This window comes from Epinephelus fuscoguttatus, linkage group LG5 (assembly GCF_011397635.1).
Source record: "Epinephelus fuscoguttatus linkage group LG5, E.fuscoguttatus.final_Chr_v1".
Taxonomy (NCBI): Eukaryota; Metazoa; Chordata; class Actinopteri; order Perciformes; family Serranidae; genus Epinephelus; species Epinephelus fuscoguttatus.
The window spans coordinates 36,755,854-36,783,013 of record NC_064756.1 but is presented as its reverse complement, the minus strand read 5'-3'; the positions used below and the strand labels follow the sequence as shown (position 1 = coordinate 36,783,013).

The following is a 27,160-nucleotide window of genomic DNA, read 5'->3' as shown; positions in this document are numbered from 1 at the left end:
TATGGTGGCTATTGTTTGGGACCTTGTTTTTTAATCTTAACCTTCCCAAAAGCTACAATTATTTCTTCTAAAGCTTTTCTGTGTGCCTGGGGGGAAAATGCATGACCCCCATCAACCATATATAACAACATGTTCTCATCCGGAGTCGTCACATATTGCCATATTGACTTCCACATGTACGTATTACACATTAGGTATCCCCCTGTGTCTGCTGTAGACATTCTGGGATGCTGCTATCAATGATGGGACATCAACAGAAGCACATGGTTAGGATAAGAATAAAATGTCATGGTTTGGCGCTACAGTCACACTGTAAGCAAACAAAAACCAGGCTCCTGGGTGAAAGTTCGGCTTGTGTTGGCCCCATCCACCACCCATCCTATAGGGGCTTTCCAGCTCCTATTGTGTCGCTACCTGCAGTGTTTCAACCTGACACCACTCCAGCAGCGTATCATACTGGTTATGTCCGACTCCATTACAAACTGATGCCACCCAGCGGCATATCATACTGCTGTGAAAGGTGGCTTTTGGTGTCAGGTGTCTGATACCAGAATCTTCTGAAATGACCTCTGAAAAAGAAATAACCATATTTTTGTATATTCACACTAAATTTAGATATTTGAGCCATTGCAACAAGCAAACAGTATGGAGAGAGCTATCACCAAACAAATAGCTAATTTCTTAAGCAAAATGAAAATCCTCCTTACAAATCACATCATCATTACACAAGCTGCCTGTGCACAACAAAACCAACAAAACTGAATGAGCCTACACATCACAGAGCGCACACAGCCTGCATTAGCAACATGTGCATATTGACCATTTTCCCAAATAAACCGTACACAACAGTAACTTGGCACAGTGGCCATTATTAGCTTTTTTAAAAAGGATTTCTTTTGCAGGATCTGCTGCAAATGGTCTTTTATGGGCGACATTTCAAATGAGACATGCAGAATAAAGCAATTTAGATGAAATATCACTATTTTAAGGTTAGATTTGATTATGTTTTTTGATGAAAACCTCACTTATGATGTGTTCCATGACTGTTGGAAATTTGATAATCCCAACGAGATGATCATTTCTGTTTTTTACAGTTTTGTGCTCAGTGGAATGGTGTAAGTTTTGGCAGTTTCTTATAGAAAACACACATTATAACCCACTTGTGGGTTCAGGGGTTCTGAGGGTATTTAGAATAAATACAACATACGACCACTTAAAGTCTAATGTCCCTCCCCAAAGCCAAATTAAAAAAGCATAACTCACTTTTTGGCACCACCCCCTCCCCTCTCATAGTCCCTTAGCTAACTTTAGTAGATATTTATCTGGACTTTATTTATTTATTTATTTTAATTTTTATATACTTTATTAATCCCGCTGAGGGGAAATTCAATTTTTTCACCCTTGCTGTCAATTACACACAGGTCCGAAAGACACACACATGCACAAACAGGACCTATACATGCACAAAGTGGAGAGATGTCAGGCGCCCCGAGTGGTTGGGGGGTTCTGTGCACCTCTCAAGCTACCAGTCCACACTCCATATTTGGTCCGGACAGGGACTTGGGTTGGGAACCGGAGGGTCGCCTGTTCAAGTCGCTGTGGACTGAGCTACTGCTGCCATAAGTGTAACATGGACATAAGTGTAACAGTTTGCTCTTTGGCTTTCCTCTATTCTGGTTTCAAACAACAGACAAGCAGTGGGCAGGCAATGAATCCAAATTCTAACCTGTGTGACGTCACAGGCACCAGGACCATGTTTCAGGTAACCAGGCAGCTAGTTTTGATCCATCCCTGTTTACCTGCTGTTGTTTTGGTGTTCTGTAAATTCAGTCTTTGAAGCAAAACAGCACACAAACATCAGCAATCGTTCCATAAAAGCCAAAGCACTCTGGAGACCTCCCTTACTGTGTTTATGTGTAATGTAGTGAGGCATCACCTACTTACTGCATCAATATTGTATTCATATTGGCAGTAAAACATGCCCTCTCATCTGTTATTGTTGCATTATGGTGCTTGGAAGTGAGCTGCAGAGCTGGAGCTGTGTCCCCTGTGAGATCAGCTGTAAATGGCCTGTGGTTTTGTTGTGGTATTATTCTGGGGCTATATTTGGCCCTGCTGGCCTTTATTCAGACTTAAAACTGCAGAAGTACTTTGACGTTGTTTCGCTGAACGGTGAACACATACATACGAGCATTTACACTCTCGTCTGGTTGTTGTCCTTGCCACTCCCTCCAGCCACTTCCTGCAGGAGAGAGGGGCCGTTTCCTGTGAACTTTCACCTCCAGCATGAACACCTGTTTCCTACTTCCTGTTTTTGAATCCCTACACAGGAAGTTCGCAATAAATGTCAGGAAAACGTAGAGTCTGGCTCACTTTGTGTCAGATGATGAAGAGGTGGGAGTGTAAGACTCCGCACTTAGCTGGCGAGAAGGAAATAATTCAGCCTCAGCCAAAAAATGAGTCAAACACACCAACAGTCAGGATTAGTTCTGTGTTGTTGTTGCTGATCAGTGAATGAAAGAACAAGGTTGGGGTTTGATAGCATTTTATTGAATCTGAATCCTTTCAAATCCATTTGGGCTCACATCTTAACATCTATAAGTCACTAAAGTTATAAATAACTAAAACTCACCCATACATCTGTTCTGTTCCTCTGTGTTTTGTTGACTTGTTATCAGGATTTACACACATGAGCAGTCTTGTACAGTGTCTTGCTTTCTTGCCTTCTTTCATAACATTTTATCTCCCTGTCAGTTCTGTGATTTGTAGTCTCTGCCTCGCTGCTGAGTCAGCAGAATAACATTCTGTGTGTGTGTGTGTGTGTGTGTGTGTGTGTGTGTGTGTGTGTGTGTGTGTGTGTGTGTGTCTGCATTATATTATCTCTGCTGTAAGTCATATTTTACTGCACTGTTTTACACACATGAACACCACACACAGAAAAATCAAGTTCAGATGTGACATCTTGTTTGTTCTTTCACTTCCTGTCATTCTCTTCTTTGTTTCCTGTTGCTCTGTTGTAGTTTTGATGTGTTTTTCTTTGAGACATATTTATTTGGGGGAGATGCACAAGAAAAGTGGTGAGAAATTAGCCGGTGTGGTGCATATGCCTCATTTAAGAGTGGTTTCAGCCAGGCCAACCATTATGCATTATGGACAGGGGGACAAAATTTTCCAAATAGGGCCCCTCATCCTCACCCACTCCAGCACCACCCTCAACAATCCACTCTTTGAGGAGCTGTGATACCAAAATGAGCAATTTCAAATAAGCTCCTGGCTAATATCTCCAGCCACCCTTACCAAATCCCGTATTATAGAGTCATCTGGGCTGTGCTCGTTTTGCATAAATATAGTCAATATGATTACAAAACACTAGGTATCCCCCTGCGTAAACATAGGTGAGGTCATTTATTTCAAAACACAGAGAAAAAATCTTTCAATCAGACTGTAACAATTATGTTCCTCCTTTACCCTTGAAACAAAACCAGGAGAGAAATAAAATGTTCTCAGATGAATGAATGAAGAAAAGTAAGCATCAAACACTGATTGAAGAAATCACTGCAAGGCATTAAATCATAATATCAAATCGTGAGTGAACAAATGCATTTACTCTCCATCTATCACCATTTTCAAAACTTGTGTTCATAATGTGCTAATTTATGCAATTCCAAAACTATTTAGGGAGTCCAGTATGCACAACTATGCAAAAACACCATTTTGAAAATTGGCAGTGCCACTTTTTCCCCTCGCCAACACTTAGCCTAACTATGGAGAGTTATTAAGCCCCTTGCTGACAGAATAGCATGACATGGTTGGTGCCAATAGATGCCTTCAATTTCAGCTGTATTTATAAAACCCAATATCACAAATCACAGTTTGCCTCAGAGGGCTTTACATCATACAACAGCCCTCTGTCCTTTGGACCCTCACAGCGGATAAGGAAAAACTCCCCAAAAACACCCCTTTAACAGGGGGAAAAAATGGTAGAAACCAGGACGGACAGATGGGCAATAGATGTAGTACAGAACAAATCAACATAATAAATTAACAGTAATCCATATGACAAAAATGATACATAAAGAGAGACAGAGAGAGAGAGAGAGAGAGAGAGAGAGAGATGCCTTAGGTCACCTATTTTCATTTGATGTCGTTATCTTCATGCTTTTCCATTATCTGAATCTGAAGTCTGCTTCCTTACTTGTGCCACGTCAGCTATGCCTGTCATACCTGGTGCAGTCAACTGTGCAATTTTCACAATAAAGTTTCAGAAGAAGAGAGGGATATGGGAGGGGAGGAGATTATGTAAAGACCAAGAACAGAAAGGGGGAAAGAAGGAAGGGAGAAAGGAGACAAAGATGGGACATTGAATTATCTCACAGTTCATTAGAAACAGATTTTATGTCTTTTAAAGAGAGATTTTAATACCCTTGTACACTATCTGTAAGTACCTGCAGCATGGTGTTCTCTACAAATGATGTAAGAAGCTAGTGACCTTTACATCCACTTAAACAGAAAGCTCACCCATCATTATCATGTGCTTCTTCGTATACTTCACTGAAGTTAAAACACATGATATTTACTTCATATTCAGCATCAAGTGGAAATATTCTAGATTTATTATACATCAATTCAAAGTCTGCACTCATCCCCAATGTTCAGCAGGACATGTTTTGTATCTCTGGAAACTTTGGGTCCTGTGGGTTTGAGCGAGTCTTGGCTGCACACCATGCATGTAATGATGGAGCCAGCAGAGGGTCTAGCCCGTTAAAGGAAACACACACAATGTTTAACAGTTTCCAAAAAAGTGATTCACAGTCTGAAGCGGCAACTGGCAGTCATTCATTAATGCTTAATTTTAATTTACAAATCAGGAGCATGTTTAATGATTCAAGCAGTTGTGTTTTGAATTATTGAAGCACAAATATATTTAGTTTTTGCTTTGTAAACAGTGTGTTGAAATTGACCTGCTTCTTTGGCTGCTTTTACATTTGAACTTATTAAGGCAAGAAAAATCACATACAGTAAAATAATTTTTTTAACATTTCATGTCGAGTGTGTGTGCATCTATAAGCGCATGATGACAGTTTAATGTTCTCAGGAGAGGAAAATCTGTCCAGGAGATCACTCAAACTGAAACATTACAGGACGTAAGCCAGCCCTAACCCTCCCCATGTGTGCCTGCTATGTACACAGACTATATATTGTGTGTGTTCATGTGTGTATTGTTTGCATACCAGGAACAAAATGTTCCAAAAGCCTGGTTAAGAAGTCAGAAAGAGCCCTGAAATCTCTGTGTGGTATGAGCACTATATATAAAGGTGTGTGGATTTATTTGTGGATGTGTGCACATGTATACATGAATGTTCTTATCCGAGTTAACACTATGTCCCCTCGCTGTCAGTCATTGTACCCCAGCTCTTCTGTCCTGCTGTTATTTTTAACCTGCAGGGGGGTTTCTGTGCTCCTGGACAGGCCAGAGAATGGAAGAAGAAAGACGGCGAGAGAGACAGAAAAAGACGGATGACAGGGTGATGAGGGAGAGAGAGAGAGACAGAGCGAGAGCGAGGTAGAGGCAGAGGAGGAGAGAGAGAGAGGCAACTAAGCCTGTGGATCAGGAGGAGGCAGATTAAGCTAAAGTCCCCTGCTTAAGACTTCAAAGTTCAAACTCCTGCAGCCTCAACAGTTGTCTGCTGTCCTCTAGTTGCTGTGTGTGTTTGTGTGTGTGTGTATGTAGGTGTGCACTTACATCCCAGCATGTGTATCTGTGTGTTGTTTTATGTATGTTTTTATCTGTTTATCTTTACACGTGGGATTGTAGGCACCTTTTTCAGATAGGAATGAAATTGTGAATGAATATGTATCTTTGCGTGTGTGCATCTTTGCACACATATGTGTGTGTGTGTGTGTGTGTGTGTGTGTGTGTGTGTGTGTGTGTGTGTTGGCCTGTAGTGACAGCACTGACAGACGGCCTTGTGACCTGGATGGAACGCGACACAAAGTTTGGACGAGAAGAGACTCATCATCACCACCAAGACAGCTCTGACATAGTGAGAGACAGATGAGGAAAGGAAAGAATGGAAAGATGTAGGGATGAAGGAGGGATGAAACATGAGGAAAAGGGAGGAAAAAAAATATAGAGAATTAGAGGGAAAATAAAGTTAAAGAGTTTTAACTTTCAGGAAGCAGGTATGTGCATTAGTACTCCGCAGCGGAGCATATAATCACAATTTTGACTATTTCTAATTAATAGTATGGAACAGGTTACAAATATACGAGTAAATCAAGGTTGAACTGCTTTGACCTACAAGAAAAACATTTTCAGACATATACAAACATGCCAGAATATGTGAAAATAAAATATGAATTCATTTAATTAAGGCTGTCAAATAATTACATTTTTTAATTGCGATTAATCCCCAAATTTCAATCATTAATCAGTCATTAAAATTCCATTATTATGCATTTAAAAGCAGTTTTGAAGTCCATACAACAACGTAAAAGCAGTTATTGTCAGAGTGTCTTGATTGGGAATCAAATGAATGCAAAAGAATATATTTTATGATCTTGACTTTTAGATTCAATGTGACAGCACTTTTCAGTTTACTTTCTCTGTACAGGTCCTGTATGCATGGCACTAGTGTTACCTGCTGTGACAACGTGCCAACCTGAGGACGTCCCTTAGACCCAAGTCTTCCACGGTGTTGACTGGTCTGTAGTCAGTTGCCACCCATCTAGCAAGTACTGTAGTGTTAAATAACTTAGCAGTTTGATATAGTTTCATCCACAGGTGTATGGCAATAAACATTCTAAAATGGGGCTTTGCCGGCTTTGGTGATGCAGCTGCCTGCTGACATCAATCTGCTTAGCTGCACCTGTATGCTTCGCTCATAGGTGGTAGCTCAAACTCAAAGTACTTTGGTGATATTTTAATTCAGTTTGACACAAGGTGCATATTACTTTTGACTTGACAACTGAACCGTCCGGCAGTGTTTTTTGACAGGACCTATTCAAAAGTGCAGTGGTGTTGTTATTTTCTGTGGCTGTTGCAGCAGGAAGTCACTGCGGCAGGTTGATTACAAGTACGGGTGAGTCTAAGGGACAAAATGCAGTCAACACGAAAAAAATAAATAAATGCATTTTGTTTGGACCCTAATCACATCGTGATTAACGTGTTAATGCTGACAGCCCTAATTCAAATGCTTGATGGGAGATGCATAAATGTGCAGGAAGACAAATTATTCTTATCTCACACAGTTGAAAAATATCTATCTGTGGGGTTTATTTCATTCAGGCATGTAAACTTTTATGCACTCTAAATGTATTTACAGATTTTTGTTACTCTTTGAGGTGGGATGATGCACAAGCAAAACTCTCAAATGAAAACATCAACACAACCCTGATTGAACCCCAACAAGTTTTGTTGTTTCATTGTTTTTCAGCTCATGGCGGTTATATTTTATCTGAAGGTGAATAAGCTTTAAGAGAAAACTCTTCAGAGTGTTTACCAATAAAACTGAGCGATTTATCATGTAGAGGCTGTGCCATTATGCATTCAACAAATTTATTTTCGATTGCTATTTGTCACACAATGTCTGCGCCAACTGAAACACTTCCAGCCTTCAGAGAACGGAAAAATCTTTTCTGTCAGCACTCAGAAGGTTTTACTGAATTCAGCTTTTTCTGCCCAGATTTGTGTTTCATAAAATTAGGACACAGACAGAAAGGAGAGACGCCAGGGAGGCAGCGGACTGAAGCTGTGTGAATACGTCTGCATGTCAAGGTTAAACCCTGACAAACTACTGCAACATACTGTGTGTGTGTGTGTGTGTGTGTGTGTGTGTGTGTGTGTGTGTGTGTGTGTGTGTCTATGCATGTATGTGTATGCTGCCATGTTTGTTAACAGTTTGCATGTTTCCTCATTGGTTAAATGAGACATTGTTCTCTCCGATTCCCATGCTTCGGTGACCTCAGCACCCTGTTAGCTTACCACTACTACTTGGCTATGCAAACACACACACACACACACACACACACACACACACACAAACTTACAGATACACAAAATGACTTACATGCTTTGGTTGATGAAGCGAAGCAGACATTTGCCCCCCTCTGCTTCGCCTGTCTGTCTGCCTGCCTACAGGCTGTGAGCACAACAGGTCAGCTTCAGGGCAACAGAAAGACTTCAGTGCAACTTTGTTAGGCAATGACTGTATGTTCCATCTTTCCAGTTCAGTTGCAATTTTTTTCCCCAATATTTTGTCTTCACTATGCCAGCAGCATGTGTGTTGCATGCAGTAGCAATGGTTGTTTCTCAACATGATGACAGCAAAGAAAGAAGGCATGATGGAGGCCTTATAAAAGTTGTGTTAATCAGAACATGGCTCAAAGAAAAAGGCTGTCAATTTCAGAGTAGAAGAAAGTTTTTTGCAAAAAAAACCCAAAAAAAAACAGAGGAAAAGGGCTGTGACATTTGCTCTTGCTCAAAGGTAGAAAACCTAGAACTACCATCGCTAACAGAATCTTGGTCAGACTTCATCAACACTGCTGAGCTTTACCGTTTGATCTCAGTATTTTCAGTCTTCATTCTATTGTACAGGCATGGCATTTTAGGTGAGAAATAGACAATACAGTAACATAATCTTGGTTTATATTTGATCAGCACTGCCTAGTTTTACAGTTTGGTCAGAGTTTGAGAGAGTGAGAGAAAGAGGTGGGTCTCTCTCAATTTGCCTCTGTACTCTTTATGTCTTTGGTGGCGTGGCGTGCATACGAAAATGCTGAAGTAGGCCTACAGTGAGCACTCTGTGGTTCCAGCAGCAGCCGTACAGCCAGCACTCTGAGCTGAGATATGAGCAGGGTGATCTGGATGTAAGATGGAGGGAAGTTTACCACAGTTCATTTACACATACTACCCACATTGAAATGATATAGGTTGAAAATCAGCAAAGTATACCTTTAAGAAAATCAGATTGCATTTCGATATGGCTGATCTACCTGGTAACATTAAGTGAAGCAGATCACCAATGTATCAGAGAATTATTGTCTAAGGATGAAAGATTTTTAATTGTTCGGTTGTGTTACTTTTCTGTACATTGATTATTCATTTAGAAATCCCAACCACTGGACTGAAGAAGGCTGACTTTTATTCAGAGAGATTCAGCTGCACCAGAAGCTGAACCATTCATGGAGCAAAATGGAGTTGTGGATGATGATGAAGAAAACAAATTAATGATAGTGTAGTATTAAAAAGGACAAATAGAGGTCTGGCTTGTTCATTCATCATACCATGACGTTCATTCAACAAAAATACAGCATGAGGGTCAGTGACTCAGTCTGCTGAGTGCAGGGAGAAAGGTCACAGTAGTAGATGGGAAGCACACAGCTGCACACAAGGAATTAAACGTTCCTTATTCTGATGACAGGAAGCAGCTGCAATACTTTGAATTTAAACTAAATGACATTTTCACAGCAGACATTTTGACCTGTCATAGTAGGAAAAGCACAGGTGAAACTCATAACATCAACAATGGCTCAGTCGCATTAAGTGTTGTAGTGAGCTTTTCCAGTGAGCCAGCATGCACAATACCACAGCCTGCCCTAAGTGGAATGTAACTATCTCAAATGGTATTGAATGCACCTGTGCTTTTCCTACTACGGTATGTCAAAGTGTCTGCCGTGTAAAAGTTATATTTGTTGCATGCTTTGACCAGTTTAAGGTGGATTCAGGCTAGGGTTAGTATTTGTTGGTATTTTTATAAGTTTTTATTTTAATTTTGTTTTTAATTTTGTTTTTTGTTTTTAACTTCAGTTTAGTTTCAGTTAGTTTCCAGAGCGGGTTTGCTTGTTTAAGTTCAGTTTCTGTATCTAAAAATTGTTTAAGTTAAGTTTTTATTGGTTTTAGTATTAGTTTTTTAAAATTATTTTTTATACTATCTCTGCATTTTTTTTTTTTACTTAGTTTTGTATTTACACAATTTTTCTTCAGTTAGCCTAGTTTTTATTATTTCAGTGAACTAAAATATTTTTTGATTGTTCAGTCTTATTCACAGGTTGTCAAATACCAACGCATTTTCATCCCAAGTTGTCACATCCCAAGTTATCATGCATATTCTTCTGCCTATGCTATTGACATTCCTGGACGCCGCTACCAATGCTGAGACATCAACAAAAGCACATGGTCAGGTTCTGAAAGCCCAGGGTTGTTGGACCCATCCATCACAAGATACAAGATACAAGATTAACTTTATTGTCTCACAAAGTGATACAAATTTTCCTGCTCCTTATATTATGTCATTACTGGCAATATATTAACTTGAGCAGCAGTGTGTCATACTGCAGCAACAGCTGCCGTCTGGCTGTGTTATGAACTGATGCCACCCGTCCACACATCATACTGCCACAGCAGGTGCCGTATGCCTGACCAGCAGCATATCATAACACTGCAAAAGGTTCTATGTGGCCACATTGCCAACTGATGCCACCCTAGGGCGTATCATACCACTGTGAAAGGTTGCTCTTGGCATCAGGTGTCTGTTGCTGAAGTCACTGACAAAGCGGCGGTATGTGACAAGTTCAGAATGAGAACAGGCTGCAAATACCAATACTTTGGGTTAGTAGTTGGATCAAACCACTAACCCAAAGCTTCAATATTTGACAACCTGTGAATAAGACTCAACAATCAAATATCCTTCTCCATAGTTACATACAGAACTTTTAACTGGAACAACCTTGACTCATGCTCACGAAAACTAATTTAGATGACACCCAAAACCCAAGAATATGGCAACTGAGCCCCGTCAGGTCAAAACAAGCAAAGACAAATTAGTGTCAAAATTTGTTTCAATAAAAACAGGCACATTTAACGGAAGATGTAGTGGCATCTCGTAGTGAGGAGTGCAGATTCTAACTAGCTGAAACTCCTTCCGTTCGGAATTCCTTTGGTGTTCATTGGTCAGGAAGTTTTTACTATGAGCCAAATTATTTGCAGAGGTCTCTTCTTCTCCAAACAGACAAAGTAGGTGATTGAAACTGGTAAAAACACTGAGGAAAGCAGTTTCCTGTAAGAACTGTGTTTTTTTGACACTGCTCATCACAGAGGGGCTGCTAATTACTGTGCCCAGTGTGAAAATGACCCCATCTAGAGCCAGTGTTTGGTTTGTTTGTTCTGGGCTACTGTAGAAACATGGCGGTGTAACATGGTGGACTGTGTGGATGATGACCCCTATGTAAATTTAAACGGCTCATGATAAGTTAATTAAGACACAATGATTCTTGTTTTCTGCCAATATACCCCCGCCCCCCTGTATTCTACACACTGGACCTTTAAACACTGTTGGCTCAAAGTATAAACTATTAGCAGTTTGACAGTTTTGGCATTGACAAACCACCAACAGTCCAACCCTGAACTTGTTCCAAATTGATCTTGAATCAAATCACCCCACTCTGCTGTTGACATTGATTGGGGCTTATCTGCTAAGCCGGCATCCCTGCTGAAGTCAACACTTCCCATCCCTGCTCCTTCACAGTGTTTGCCTGAGTGTATTCATGAACAGGAGATTGGCTTTGACCTTCGACCTCAACCCAGCAGCTGCAGCAACAGGACGTTCTAGTCAGCAGCTGGATGGATGCCAAACCCTCCTCTCCTCTCCTCTCCTCTGTGGAAAAGTTTCTCCCAACAGATAGAAAGCTCTTCAAGGAGAAAAAACAAAAAGGGAGACACCAGAGATGAGAAAATGTAGAAAAAAAACTGAAAACTTCACAAAAAAAGCATTAAACCAGAACAGCTGAGGGGAAAAAAAAAACATGAAAGAGCCGTCACTGTTGGAGCGACTGCCTGAATGTTGCCAACTGTCACATAATCTTCTTCTTTGTGGCGGCTATACAGAAAGGTGCTGGGAGCAGAGGATTGTGGGTAGGTAGGAGGCTGGCTGGCTGAGTCGGCCATTAGAGTGAGCCGAACCAACAGCGTCAGCTAAATAAAACCAGGATGAAGATGATGATTTCACAATAAAATGCTCTTCGGATTGTGTGTGTGGGAGTGTGTGTGTTTGACCTTGTAAAAAGAGGTTTAAAAACCTCTTTAAATCTGCAAAAATTAGATGGAAGGAGAGAAAAATGACAATATGGAAAGAGAGAAACGTGAGGAAAGAAAGCCGAGCAGGCGGAGGAGGAGGAGTGGAGGCAAACGGAGAAGCTCATTAGCAGAGAATCAGTTGGATATAAAGATGGTAGATGTGATCATTAGGGCCAGGAGGGATCAGACATCACTGTACGCCACTGTTTATCCTCCCACCAACACTCTGTGCATGTGTGTGCGAGAATGTTTCAGTGCAGAGGATGAAAGGGTTCATGGGTAAAATCTTTTTGGCTCCCTCCCTCACTCTCTCGCTTTCTTGTTGTCTGTCACTTCTTTTATGTCTCGTCTCCATTTTTACCCCCGCCACCACTCGCTCATCACTGTGAAAACAACCATCCACAAAATGTCGCCACTTAAATAAAAACGTGATTGAATGCAAAATTAGACTTCAACTGCAACGCCAAGTAGTTCAAACCTGTGCAGACCTTTTACAGCTGAAATTGATATCCTGCCATAATAAAAAATCAAGGGGGGATATTTCCATCTGTTGCATGAGGTGTGCACATTCCCATGGCGTCATTTCCTTTTGTTGTATGCACTGATGTGAATTGCATAATTTGTTGCAGATGTTGACCAATATACAAAACATTTTCAGTCATTAGAATAATGCATGTAGAGGATTGTGCAGATGTATGATGATTTGACCATATTGTGTTAATGTACTTCAAGTACCGTAGTTTAAGGTCCAGTGTGTAGGATTTAAGGGATGTACTGGCAGAAATGTAGTATAATATAATAACCATGTAGGGCTGCCCCTGACTAAGAATTTTCCTAGTCGTCCAATAGTCAACATTTAGGGCCTTTAGTTGCAATTACTTATTTTGAGTGGGGCAACACAATGGTTTGGGTTCAAGGTCTGAGAAAGTAATGCTTAAGTAATATTGTTAACACTGTGCTACTTAACAGAGAAATACAAAACCATACTAATGAACCTTAATTAATATAGGCCTGTATTTAATCTACAAGTGCACGTCACACACTGAGCCTGTTAATGACGCTGTCAGCAAAGCAGTAATCATTGTGCTAAGTGGCTAATGGGCATGTAGCTACTTACATGTTTCAGATGATGCATTATGTTTGTAGTCGACAAATGATCGGCAAATTTTTGTCTGAAGAGTTTATACATCACCGGCTTTTGGTAAAAAAAAAATCCTGAACATCTTGATCTTCAAAAAAAAAGGGAGAGCACACATTAGCAGCTGGGTTAGTGGCCTGTCTGCAATGAGCCACACGATGATGAAGAAACACTGATTTGTAACATGAAACTGCTTTAATCAGTGTTTTTACCAGATTTAGTCATTTGTTCTGGAGAGGAGGAGATCTCTGCGGATGATTCGGCTCCTGGTAAAAACACTGAGGGAATCCTATCTGGGAGTTAACGCTTGGCACATGGGAGAAGTTTCAGCTGGCTGCAATCTGCAATCCTCACCTCTAGATGGCACACAATCCTACACACTGCTATTTTAACTTGTCTCCAAATGAATGAATAACAGTAATTATTAAAGGTTTTGATGTACAGAGAAGAGTTTGGTGCCATGTAATGCATAACAGCGGAACACAGTTAATTGGATTGATAAAGTGAATTATTTTATATTTGATTTTGAGTACATTTGCTTTGTATAAAAGGTAGCTTGACGTTGGAGCCAATCCTCAGAGCTTAACAAACAGAAAATAGAGTGGCTCAGCCCCAGCAGTGTTCACACTTTGTTAGCACATTGCTCTTCTCATTAATCTACACAGGACAGCAGATTGTAGCCGAGTCTCTGATAGCAGCAGGACGTAAACAGACATGTTGAAGGAGCCTCGCTGTGTACGTGCCTCACAGTAACAACACTAATCAATAGAAACGGGCTACAAACTGCCACTCGTTCTGAGAGAAAAGATGAATGAACAAAAAGGAAAAATGGCACCTGTTAATCCCACCGAGCGACACACTGACAACACAAACAAACACTAGCGGGGGAAAGATAATTCTCAAATATTAAACTCAAAGCAGCGAGAAGTGAATATTTGACGCTGTCTGCAGTTTTGAAGTCGCTCATATTATCGGCTCCCACCTGCATGCCTCTTACTAATTTTCTATTTCTATGTAAATTCATCTTCCTCCTCGCGGAAACCTGCGATGCAGAGAGCGAGCTGTGGAATGTGGCGTGGCAACAGAGCGCTGCATCGAGGCTGCTGCCACGCAGATGTAGGTTGGCTTAAAACTGCAGTAAGCAGAGGGAGGGAGGGAAGTAGGGAGGGAGGAGGGATAAAGGAGAGGGTGAGACGGGAGGTAATTGAAATGGCCTTCACATTTTTTGTATTGTAAGTTGAATTGATTCCTTTCTCTTAGCATTTTTCTTTTTCCCTCTCTCCCTTTCACTTTCCTTTATTTCTCTCTGCATGGAAAGACGGAAAATAAAAAAACTGTCTCGTCTTCTTCTCTCTCAGTTCACTAAATCGATCACCCCTCCCTCTCTCTCTCTCTGTCTCTTTCGTTTTATTGTCCTCTTTTCTTTATCAAGGCCAAGTCTTTTTATCTCTTCAGCCCTCCCTCCTCCTGCTCCTACGGCCCACACTCTCTCTTTCTGCTCTCAATATGAATATTCGACATTCAGACAGACAGCAGATAGCAGTGGTAGTTTGCTCTGCAGATAGTGGGATCAATGCTAAGAGGAGAAAGCGCGCCACTTGTACACACACCCACATTTATTTGCGATGCGGCTAATGTGCTGCAGAAGTCGATAACATCTCCTGCAGGTGTCCTTGTTTGTGAAAAACGACTTCACCGCAACAATTTCTATCATTTAGTTTGTTTTGAAGAGCAAAGTAACAGAAGCTGCAGCAGAAGTTTTGTCGTCTCACACTTTCCTCTGCTCTGTTTCCATTCAGCAGAGTGATGCTTTCATTGTGCATGGAGCTCAGTGCTGCAGCAGAGTGCGATGCGTCACTCAATGCTTACGTCAACGGAACAACAGCAAACCCTTCATAAACAGGTTCATTCAGACCTCAGGTCAGACCTATAGACATAAGATATGATGCATCAGAGAAATATAGACATCAGGGTTCAACTTTAGTTTGGTTGCCCATGAGAAAAACTGTAGTTTCTTGGATTGAGTCAGGTTTTGTGCTCATCTTTTCGCAACACAGTGTTAGACAATGTGCCCCATCTCCCTTGATATTAAAGATTCTTCCTGATCACTGAGTACTGAGAGATACGGCGATGATGGTACTGCAGCCAACTTGAACAGATCGCTATTTGCTTTCACTCACTCATTTAAAAGTGAGAAAATGGTAGAAAACAAAGTATTGCACCTATAAGTATAGATTTCAGGGGGTACACAGGGGACACATACCCTTCGTTTAGAGCATGTTCGCCGCCCCCCCACCCCCACCCCCAATAAAAACATGAAAGTGTTAGATGACACAATTTGATGCAGAAAAAGCATACATTTTTACCAGAAGGGTGAAAGTTAAGCATTTGATGCTTGAAATTTTCTGGTGGCATATATCCAAACCCCTGTTTCATGTGTGTCCCCACCAATGTCGAGACAAAACCTACACCAAATAATAATAATAATACTGAAATGTATTTTGGAAATGAGAACCATATTTTTTTCTACCCTCTTTTATCTAATTCATTCAGAGAGTTCTTGTTCGACAGCTGGGCAAAATTAACTAATAATGATTGTTTCATTGGTTCATCTTTTTCTTCTCAAGAAAACAACTGCAGCTTAACAAGTGTTTATATTATTGTAAATGATAATGGACACTTTTCACTTTTTTTCTGACATTTTGTAGACTAAATATTCAAAAGATTAATTATCAAAATCAACATATTAATCAGTCATAAAAAAATAATTTGTTGCACCCCAGTTGCATGCTTAGGTTTATGATACAGTAACAGTCTTCCATAGACAATTAGTATACTATGTAACAATTTCTCAGTAACTCTAAAAAATTTAAGTGCATCACAAAGAATAGTACAACAACAAGGATACATCATTTGTACATGCAAATATGTGAAATTAAATATGCTGTGCTGGGTTTGGACATGGAAAGAGTGTGTGTGTGTGTGTGTGTGTGTGTGTGTGTGTGTGTGTGTGTGTGTGTGTGTGTGTGTGTCATCGCCTCACTCCCTTTCACTACCCTTTGAATGCTGGAGCTGTGTTTCCATGGCAACACTGACCCCTGGGAGTCAATGTTATTTTTTTCACACAAGTAGCCTCTTTAGAATTCCTCCCTCTCTCTCTCTCTCTGTCTCTCTGTCTCTCTCTCTCTCATGCATCCTTCCCTCCCACTCTATGTACCTCTCTCTACCTCTTCATCACCTGTTCTCTCACCGACTTGCACTTTATCTCTTTCTCCTCTTTTCTCTCCGTTATGTACCAAAGAAATGGAAAAAAAACACGCTTTATTACTTACATGTTCAGGTGGTGGAGACACGGTCATTGCTCAGTCCATAATGTTTTATGTCTGTCTCAGATCTTTGTCCTTCAGGACGTCCATACACTGCTCACACACACACACACACACACACACACACACACACACACAGTACATCAGGAGCTCTCTCTCCTTCCTCCTCTCTCTGTATTCCAAAGTGGTTCAGTCTCTCTCCCTCTGCGTCCTTTCTTTGGCTCTTTTTGTCTCCCGTCCTTCGCGAGGACACCTCTGAAAAGCAGTCCCTGACAAAGTCCTTTTCAGCACTGACCTTGCCTTTAATGTCTACTCTTGAGCCAAACGATGTGTGCACCATTTGATCATGCTTTGCATGACAAAAGAAAGATTTTTCATCACCAATCTCCACTGCATAATTCTTGTTTCTCATTTCACTGTATTTTGAATTAAAGAAGCGTTGTTATCATACACGTTTAGTCAGGTGTGACATTTGTGTCTCTCTCTGTTGAATATATACAGTATAGAAAACATAAGAAACAGCTGTCTATCACTCTTGCTCCTTCTTGTACATCTTTCCTTCACTTAGTTGATTTCATTTTGTACTGTATCTGTCACACAGCAATAATCTGTATATATTTTCTCTTTTTCTCCAACCTCCCTGTCCCTCCCACCAGGCCAAGCTGATCGTCCCCAACAGCACGGCAGGGCTGATCATCGGTAAAGGTGGAGCGACAGTCAAGGCAGTGATGGAGCAGTCCGGGGCATGGGTCCAGTTATCCCAAAAGCCAGAGGGCATCAACCTGCAGGAACGTGTGGTCACCATCAGTGGGGAGCCTGAGCAGAACCGCAAAGCTGTGGAGATCATTGTCCAGAAGATCCAGGAGGATCCACAGAGCTCCTCCTGCCTCAACATCTCCTACTCCAACATCACAGGGCCTGTTGCCAACTCCAACCCCACTGGCTCCCCATATGCCAACTCAACAGAGGTCATGCCGGCCGCAGCAGCTGCTGCAGCAGCCACAGCTTCCTCTCTGCTCGGCCAGGCCAGCCTGGCTGGGGTCGGGGCCTTCCCTACGACCATGTCAAGCCTCTCAGGCAATGACCTACTGGCCATCACCTCTGCCCTCAACACCCTGGCCAGCTACGGCTACAACACCAACTCCCTGGGCTTGGGGCTGAATCCCGCTGCAGCCTCAGGGGTGTTAGCAGCTGTAGCAGCTAATGCTAACCCAGCAGCAGCTGCTGCAGCTAATTTGTTAGCATCCTACGCAAGTGATGCATCCACAAGTGCAGCTCATCCAGCGGCAGGTCTCGGAGGCTTCTCCCTGGGATCCCTTGCTGCTGCTACGGGGGCCACCAATGGCTACTTAAGTGCTGCATCGCCCCTGGTGGCATCATCTCTACTGGCCACAGAGAAGCTAGCAGAGGGAGCAAAGGAAGTGGTCGAGATTGCCGTGCCAGAAAACCTGGTAGGAGCCATCTTGGGAAAAGGAGGGAAGACGCTAGTGGAGTACCAGGAGCTGACTGGCGCCAGGATCCAGATCTCCAAGAAAGGCGAGTTCATCCCCGGAACTCGGAACAGGAAGGTGACCATCACGGGTTCCCAGGCTGCCACGCAGGCTGCACAGTACCTGATCAGCCAGCGAATCACCTATGAGCAGGGGGTACGCGCCACCAACCCACAGAAGGTGGGCTAAACCTGACAGCCAATGAGAAACGAGGAGGAAAAGAGGAAAAAAAGAGTGGGGGCTTGGGGGAGGAGTATAAAAAAGTGAGAGTGAGAATGGAAAAAGGAGAGGAGAGCAAGAATGTCAGAAGGAATCGTCCACGCCGTTTTCTTCTGCGTGTTTTCAGTATTCTCTATTAAAAAAAAAAAATTTTGACGCGAAGCAAAAATGTGCTGAGAAGACGAGGAGGGAGAGGAGTGAGTTATCACGCTGAAAAACCAAGAAAAAAATGTGTAACATGTAAATAAGGTTTTATTACTTAACGTCTTGACCTTTCGGGATTTTTTATTGTTTTGTTTTATTGTTTTTTGTTTTGTTTTGTTTAGTAAATTAAGCTGTCTGTTTGTCCGTTTGTGTATTGTGTGGACAAAGCTGAATGCCATGTAGACAGGCCGACTGCCTGAGAGGCTACAGGAAGTAGGGGGAGGGAGGGAAGGGCATGGGCGCAGAGGGGGTGAGGGTTTGCGTTTACAGGGTACAACCCTCCACCCCCCCTACCCAAAATCCCTTATGGAAACAAGCCTCACCCCTCCCTCCCCCTGCAGCCCACACCCGTCACCTTCCCGTAGGGTTTTTGTTTTTCTTCGAGTTTTGATTTGCCCCTCAGCCCCTTTCCCCGCCTCCTCCCAAAGCCTCTCTCACTACTTGCCCACAGCCTTGCCCCCTCACCCCTTTTCCCCATTTTACAAGGGTTTTATAATGAGCAAGACTGCAAACTTAAACCTGGTGTGTGAGAGAAGAAGCGTCCTCAAATCCCCCCAGCCCCTTTCATTCTCCCCCTCCCTGCCTATGATCTCACCTCCCCCCTCCTCCCTTCTTTCTGGAGGATGAAGGAAGGGTAAAGTGAAATTGGGGAGGGGTGTGGGGGGAGAGAATCAGCTGGGCGTTTCTTCATTTGCACACCAACCCCCTGTATACCCTGTGATGTATCCCACAAGCAGTGCAGCGCCGCAGGGGTGTTACGGCACATAGCGCCCCCCCATACGCAGCTCTAGTGTTTGAGATAGAATGCCGAGGCGCACGCTGATGACCTCACGTAGTGCGAAACCGACGAGAGTGATACTGTGCAAGCTGCGGCAAACACACAGGATCTATGGCATTTTTTGCAGTCTGCTGTGATAATTCTGTTAATGATATTGTCATGATTATTACGATAGGAATCATCACCATCGTCATTATTTATTAATGAGTTCACCCATAAAAAGCTCAGTTGTTTCGTTTTTTTTATCTGTGAATTCAGGTTGACATGAATGTAAATGAGACTATTTTTGATTTGAATCTTTTTGTTTTAATTTAAGTGGATTGAAGATGAATAGTAATGTCACATAGTGTAATATATGTCTTATTTAAGTCCAGTAAGAAAGCTGCCCCAGGCATTAATATCATACAGTGAAGGATCAACCTATATATCCAGTCAACGAGCAGAACAGGGAACACACATACACACATGCACACACACTGAAACAAAACACTATGATGCCATATTTGGTGCTAGAAAAGGGAACTCACCATATCTATGATGCAGACTGCAGTGAGACCTCTAGATTAGCAAGGAAATATCTGTAAACCACTCACACCACAGGCTGCAGTGCAGCGTCTTAGCAGCTATATTATCCTGAAACACCTGGTCATCATGCTCGGCTATCCTAGCTCATGCTCCAAAATATCCCCGCTGTTCTAAATCTGTAGTAAAATGCCCTGTTACAGTTTGCCTACAATGTAAAATTGTAACTGAAATGAATAATTGAGTTGAGCTGAGACAAATTCTCAGATGAACTGTTACTGCTCAGCCTGTGGTCCTCTTTAGATGAACCCAAACCACAGGCTAGATCAAGCAAGAGCACTTAAGACTCACAACGTACTACTGAGAAATGCAAACATTGAGAAAAACGTAACACTGAAACATGACGAGGGAACATTTTTCGTCTGCAAGCCTCACTAGTCGATTTGCTATTGTAAGATGGCATGCATATCAGCAAAGGAGATTAATAGCCTCACTGATCTTTGCCCTTATCAAGCAACCGTCCGACTGCAGATGAGGTAAAAGGGCAGACATGAGAGATTTTCAACATATGTCCAGGGAGTTGAGCTCGTTTCTGCCTCTGGCAAACTGCAGGTCTCCCATGGCAACAGGTTTACTGCCCACTGTAGACCCAGGAGGCTGCTGAAGATGCTGTCGTTTCTTTTGTTGTTAATTTTTTTGTTTGTGTCGTGTTATTATTATTATTATATTTTTTTTTTTTTTACAATCGGAGTACACTGAATTTTTTGTCTTAATGCACTGTGAAGCGAGGGAGCGGTTCTCCCTGCCTATGAGGTCAGGGATGTGTGCTGTAGACGGCATTGCGATTGGATGGTTTTTGTATGGCAGGGAAAAATAAACACATATATGAAATATATGTAGAATGCATATGAAGAACTTCACAGAAATGTACGTCATATCTGAATACTGAAGGAGGAGAAAGAGACTAGGTCGATGAAGAGGATCAATCAATTGAGATCACGAGTTGAGATCAATTAGATTCTACTTACCTGTTGTCCTGGAAAAGTGTTTTGTAATTAGAGGGTGGGATGTTGGGGGAGTGTTAGGTGTCCAGTAGCAGATTAAAGAGACTGGAACAAATTACAAATTGACTTTTCTATCGCAGCTGTGTCTTTTTCATAAACAGTTGAAATTGATAATGTACTGTACATCCAATGGGCAAATCTCTGGACAGATATTTAAGTCCAACAGGAGTTAAAGTGTGACGGAATGTGAAATGCCAAAAGGAGGAGGGGGTGCATTTGATTTATTGACCTAAACAGCCTGGTGAGGGGAGGGAACTCCTCTAAAAAAACAACAACAGACTTTTAATTCTTTTTAAACCAATCCGATCCAAAATCCTCCACTGTGCTATCGAATGTGTCACTCTCTGTTGGAGCGCCAGTGAGGGTTTATCTCCACAGCTTGGTAAGGAGGCTTCTTTACTCCCATCTAACACCATCCACACTCTCCTCACCCTCCCTCCCACTCGTCCTCAGTCCTCCAGTGCACTCCCATCCTGACACCCCCTCTCCTCCTACTACATCGCTCCATGGGTGACTATGTCTGGTGTTACGATCAATGCATGTCTGCTGCTTGCCCTGACAAACACCACAGATTGAGTCTCTCTTCGCTTTGCCTCCTCGGGTGGCTGAGGCTCGGAGACGCCCTGATGCACCACCATCAGAAAATGACCACACCTGCAGAGGAAGTTAGAGTTGAGGCTGGCAGGGCACAGTGTACAAACACTCTTAGCTGTAGTTTGGATCAGTGCGTTTTATTTCATAATACTGAAGAGAAACATTTGGAATACCTTACTGTACAAACATAAAACATACACATATCGTGAGGGAATATTTTGTCATTGATGGGGTTTGACTGGATTTATGTTTGATATCTTGTGGCAAAAACCTCATGAGACCATAGGGAGATTGTTGTAGTAGTAGATAGTTGCTGTTGTTCCACTGTAGAACTGTACTGTGCTGTAAGCAGTGAGTAATGATTTTACAGTTTATATTTAGTTAGCATGTTAGGTCAAGTATGAGCAGGTAAACTATCATTTATAAAGCAAAAATGGCAAACATTTACTGATTACAGCTTTCCAAATGTGACGATCTGCTGCTTGTATCATTGTATCATCAATTGAATATGTTTGGGTTTCAGACTGTTCGTCAGACACAAAAAACCAATTTGTAGACTTTTCTGGGAACATGTGACAGGCATTTTATTCATTCGTTCATTCATTTAAATTAATATTTTAAAGATTAATACTGAATTGAAAATTAATTCCTTGGACAAACCTGCCTCTATGGGAAATCAATGGTTTGAGATTCTTTGTCAAAAACACAGCATTTTTTGTTTGTTGTCCAATTAGTCTCATTGCTAGATTACTTTGGATGCAGCACAGTGTGTTTACAGTGGAAAAACAGGTGACAGTTGAGCTGATTTATACTCGACGGATTTCTTTTTCATCTCATTAATTCAACCTTAGAAAACATCTTTTCTTGGTCTGTCTTTTACACAGCGGCCAATCTCTTCAGTTATCTTAATGTTAGGGGATCGAGATAAAATGTGATGAGTACTGGAAGCAATACACGTAGTGGCATGTCGTCCTGTCCTTTATCCTCTGTCTGCCATAGGAGCTTTGGATTTAGATGTTGAGTAGGTTTACATGAGTACAATTTTTTTTTAATTTGTGGAAAATGCTGCTATTTAATAATAACTGATGTACTAAAAATACAAGGTTAAAACATATCGAAATCTGTCCTTTAGCTGGAGAGCCTAGTCTCAAGTGGCAGTGTAATACAAGCTCTATTATAAGCTGACAATAAGTTAATAATAGTGTAATTCTAACCTGAACAAGTTAAACCTGTGCCAAAATAGGTATTTACAGAGTGAAACTGTAAATGTGTTGATTTAAATCACATTAGATAAGAGGAGACATACTTTTATATTAAGAAAATGTGAAAAGTGCCAAATGAACCATATTTATAATTTACGTAGGAAGGGAATAGTCCATGTGACACTTTTTAAGAACTAAGTAGACTGTCAAAGCGCCTCAGTATAGCAGTTTGTTTAAGCCCTCTCGGTTCCTGCCACAAGAGGACGCACCGCCATGTTAGCAAAGTGTTAGCCAGTCCTCTGGGAACTACACGTCCCAGAATGCAACAGCACTATGACTCTGGGGCTAGACAAATCAATATAGCGATAGGTTAGCATAATTATGCTAAATAAAAAATGTGACTTGATAGCATTCTTAAATACAGCCTTTTATAGTTACAATGAAAATGTATTTTGTGGAAATAGATGTTATCTTTTTTGCACGTCTATATTGCATGATATCAAAGTGAAGCGTGGACTAAAAAAGGAAAAAAAAAATCGAAGAAACAAAAAAGAAGTGATAAAAAAAAATTAGGCAGTGTGTGTCATTCATTTTTTCGGAGACAAATCTTTGCATGCCGATAAGGGTAGAGCATTTTGATATTGTTTTACACGCGTTCAAATGTTTGTTGTTTGAGTCCTGGTCCACCGGAACAAAGGTGAACAAAATGTTTGATTTTGACGTTACAACAGAATGAGTATTTTGTCATTAAGTTGTCTAACCATCCTCAGAGGGATACAAATAAATCTCTCAAACAAACCTAAGACTATTTTGCTACTTGCTAAGTGAGCTTGTACTAAAAAGTTCTCAGTTGCTGCCTAACTTTAGACAGAAAGAAATCAGGATTTAATTTCAAATCAAGACTGAGATTGTCCATGAATGTACTCACCTCTGCATAAGTTTGCATATCACTCCTCTGACCATTGACGTGCAGTAGAGGCTTACGTGTGTTTTCGTGTGTTTTTGTATTCTAACATTACTAACCCTCGACGCACTGTGTCGAGCTCTTAGTATAACTCTGTTGTCTGTCCTTTTACAACCCCCACACTCTGAGCTCTGGCTTGTCTTGTCATTGATATGCACCTTATTGACCTCAAATATGACATGGAGCATCTCTTGACCCACCCGGTGCATTTCAGTGGGGTTGGAAGAGAGTGGTAAAGAGTGTGTGAGAAAGAGAGGTAAAAACTCCCCTCCCTCACCTACAAATCCCCTTTTTTAAACAAAACACACACAAGTCTGTCTGCTGCACTCTCGGTCTCCCTCGGGTGCCTCGCTGCAGAATTTGGGACAGATTGTGTTTTCACTTCCTTAATATGCAATCCAAAGCTCTGATCTCGGGGAGAGAAACAACACTGAACATTGCCAGTGTGTTTTCTGTCTCTTTCTCTCTCTCTATTTTCCCAGCTCACTTCAATTGGATGCTTTATTGGCTTCAGTGTCAAACAGAAAAAAAAAGAAATTTTGCCAAAGTCTGTCCACCTCTCTCCCTCTCTCTCTCCTTATTATGCAACCAGAGTATTTCCAGTGCGGTCATGTTTTGTATCCTGACAGATGTTGTCATGGGAGATGGCCCGCTTCCTACAAAACTCCCCAAAAGAAAAAAAAAAGAAAAATTTCCATTTCTGCTCCTAGCGACATGTTTGCACTAAACTCTCTGCTGTTACTGTGCATGGCAGGCCGAGCTGAAGGTGGGGGTCGGTGTGCGAGACTACTGTAGATGTGTAGCCTTACTGTAGGTGTTTATCCAGCAGTGTATTTAGATGTGCATGCTCCTCTCTCTCTCTCTCTCTCTCTCTCTCTCTCTCTCTCTCTCCCTTTCTCTGAGTTTGTCTGCTTTAGGCCAGCTCCGTGCCCGTGCTGTCTTGTGTTGCGACGTAGCCGGCTAGTCATGTTACTTTTCCTTTCTGTTTTTATTGTGATGTGTAGAGGAATGCAAACTTAACTCTCACCTGCTCGCCAGGTGACCTCATTGCTTCTCAGTGGGTGTGGCTCTTTGACATAGTTCTCAGATCTTGTTTTTTTTTTGCCCCTCCCCTCCACCGCCACCTCTACAAACTCAAACCCACTCTCACCCACACCCACCACTGACCCTCCCACTTCTTCAGACATCTACTAGGACATATTATGGGACCCCGCTCCTCCTCTTTTCCACCCCCTCTTCCTCCCCCAACTCGGGCCCCATCGAAGCACCAGCAACTGTAGACTGCATTTGTCATATCACTGTTTTTCTGTTCCTTCTTCTCTGTTGATTTTTTTCCTGGTTTTGATTTGTACTGTATGCTCTGTCTAACCTAGACCAGTTTTAACAAAATGCCATTTCTGTGTGTAGCCTGTTTACCCCTCCCACACACACACACACACACACACATACACACACACACACACACTGTTCCATGCCCTCTTTTTTGCACTTTCACTGCCCACTCCTCCTCCTCGCCCAAACATACACACACTTTCCTCCTCCGCCTCCCACGAGTCTCTTCTCTCGAGTGCCAAAATAGAACAGAGAGGAAAAAACAAAACAAAAAAAGACAACAACAACAACAACAACTACCATTCCAAGCGTTTCTTTGAGTTGTTCTTGTGTGTCGGACATCCATCCTGGAAGCACCCATGAAGCCAGCATGCTCCGCCCTCATAACATGATGTCGCTCATGACGCCTCAACTGAACAGCACCTTGCCCCCCACCACCACCACTCCTCCTCCTCCTCCTCACCACCCCCCACAGAGCTAAACCCGACAAGGATTAACCCCTCTGCAGGTTGGCTACCTACCTACTGTCCTGCCTCTCAACCTACCTAAAAAAGCCCTACCGCTCATGCCAGCTGCTTTCCTAATTCTGTCATCTCTTCAGCCTGTGGGACTTCATTGATTGTGTGCCATAGTGTTGGGGGCACCTTTCACTCTCCTCACCTCCCCCTCTTTCTACCCCCTCCCTCACCTTTTTCTCTCTTTCTATCCCCCCCTCCCTCTCTCGCTCTCGCTCCATTTGATTTTTCTCGATGGGAAAGATTCAAAAACTCCATTTTCTAATGATGATTTTTTTTGTTGTTGTTTAACATCCAAACCACGCACGCCGACACACGCACCGCCCCCACGCGGTGGTGTGGGGAGTGTTTACGCACCGTCAGCTGCGCAGCCATCCTCTGTCTTCTTGAACTTTTTGAACTTTCACCCCCTCATGAACTTTATTGACCTTCTTCCTCCTCCTCCTACCCCCCTTCTGTGTTCATCCAACTGTTTGGACGATAACTCTCCATTCCATCCCCAAAACCTCTCTGAGACTGTGCAATGCTAGCTGATATGATTGGATTTTTTTGTTTGTTTGTTTGTTGCTCATCATTGGGGACAATTCTCTGAGATATAAGTCGAAAAAGAACAAAAAGAAAAAAAACATATGAAAGGAAGAAAAAAAACATAAAAAAGAAATGCAGACAAACAAAAAAAAAAAAAAAAAAAAACACTAAACAACTGTTTCTCCACAATTTCATTTTTTTTCTCTCTCATTGTAAATATTTTTGTCAGATTTTTGCCGAGCTGTAAAGAGAGAAGTGTTGAGCAGAAAGGGGCCGGCAGCATAAAGAGGTACTAGTGGACGCGGTAACGATCATCACACTTCATCCTCTGTATCCGATAGTTAGGTCTGCCTGTATAATCGGCTATGCTAGTTCTACTGTGTTAACCTGTGCTGTTGTTATTAGTGTTGATTTACCTACTGTATTCGCTGTTTAGCTTCCATGTTGGTTAGCAAACTCTTTAGATACCTGTGCTCATCGAATAATAATACTAACCTTGAGAAGTAGTCCGAGCCATTCTCAACGTAGGCTTGTTTTTGTACATTTGTTGATGTTTTCCTAACAGTGAGTTGTAGTGGCGCTAGTATCTTTTATCATCAAGCCATAGTTATTGAAAATGCTTGGTCGTGTTAGAGACATATCATCGTGGAAAACGGCTCAACTCGGCTCCTCCAGGTTTGAAAAAGACACCCAGGGAGGTGGCGAGAACAAAATTTAAAAAAAAAAAAAAAAGAAAAGAAAAGAAACTATGCTCCTCCCGGGCTACAAAACGAGGAAGCTGAGCTGCTAACTTTTGTGCAATAAAGTCCTAGTTTACATAACATAGAATGATAGTTTAGAGATGATTAACCTCTGCAGGTGCCACTCAGCCATCCTACTACCTGCAGAACCAAACTTGTGGCATATCTCCATATTTCGCCTGTACATCAGAGACATTTTGAAAGTATTAACTGCGTGAGATTAGACTCCACCATTTCATCGCATTGCTCTGAGCTCCACTCTTGATTTATGCTGCCTGCCCCATTGCCCTGAGAACACCACATGAGCTATTTATTTCTCAGACTATTATTATTATTATTATACTATTAATAAATAACAACGCAACAAGAAAAAGGGAACGACTGGAAAAAGGTGAATTAATATTAGTATTGTTTTGTTTTTATTTTTAGTATTTTAGTGGTTGCTTTTAACAACATTCATTAACTGACTTA

At 41.8% G+C, this 27,160-nt stretch overlaps 1 protein-coding gene across 2 annotated transcripts in view; it reads left to right on the top strand.

Moving 5' to 3' along the window:
• nova2 (NOVA alternative splicing regulator 2) overlaps positions 1-26,696 on the top strand; it is a 102,744-nt gene extending 76,048 nt beyond the window's left edge. For both annotated transcript variants that reach the window (XM_049575615.1, XM_049575614.1), the window contains one exon: positions 17,194-26,696. In XM_049575615.1, coding sequence (XP_049431572.1) covers positions 17,194-18,216 — 1,023 coding nt within the window. In that variant the 3' untranslated portion in view covers positions 18,217-26,696. The remainder of the gene's footprint in view (positions 1-17,193) is intronic.
• Positions 26,697-27,160: the final 464 nt, after the last annotated feature.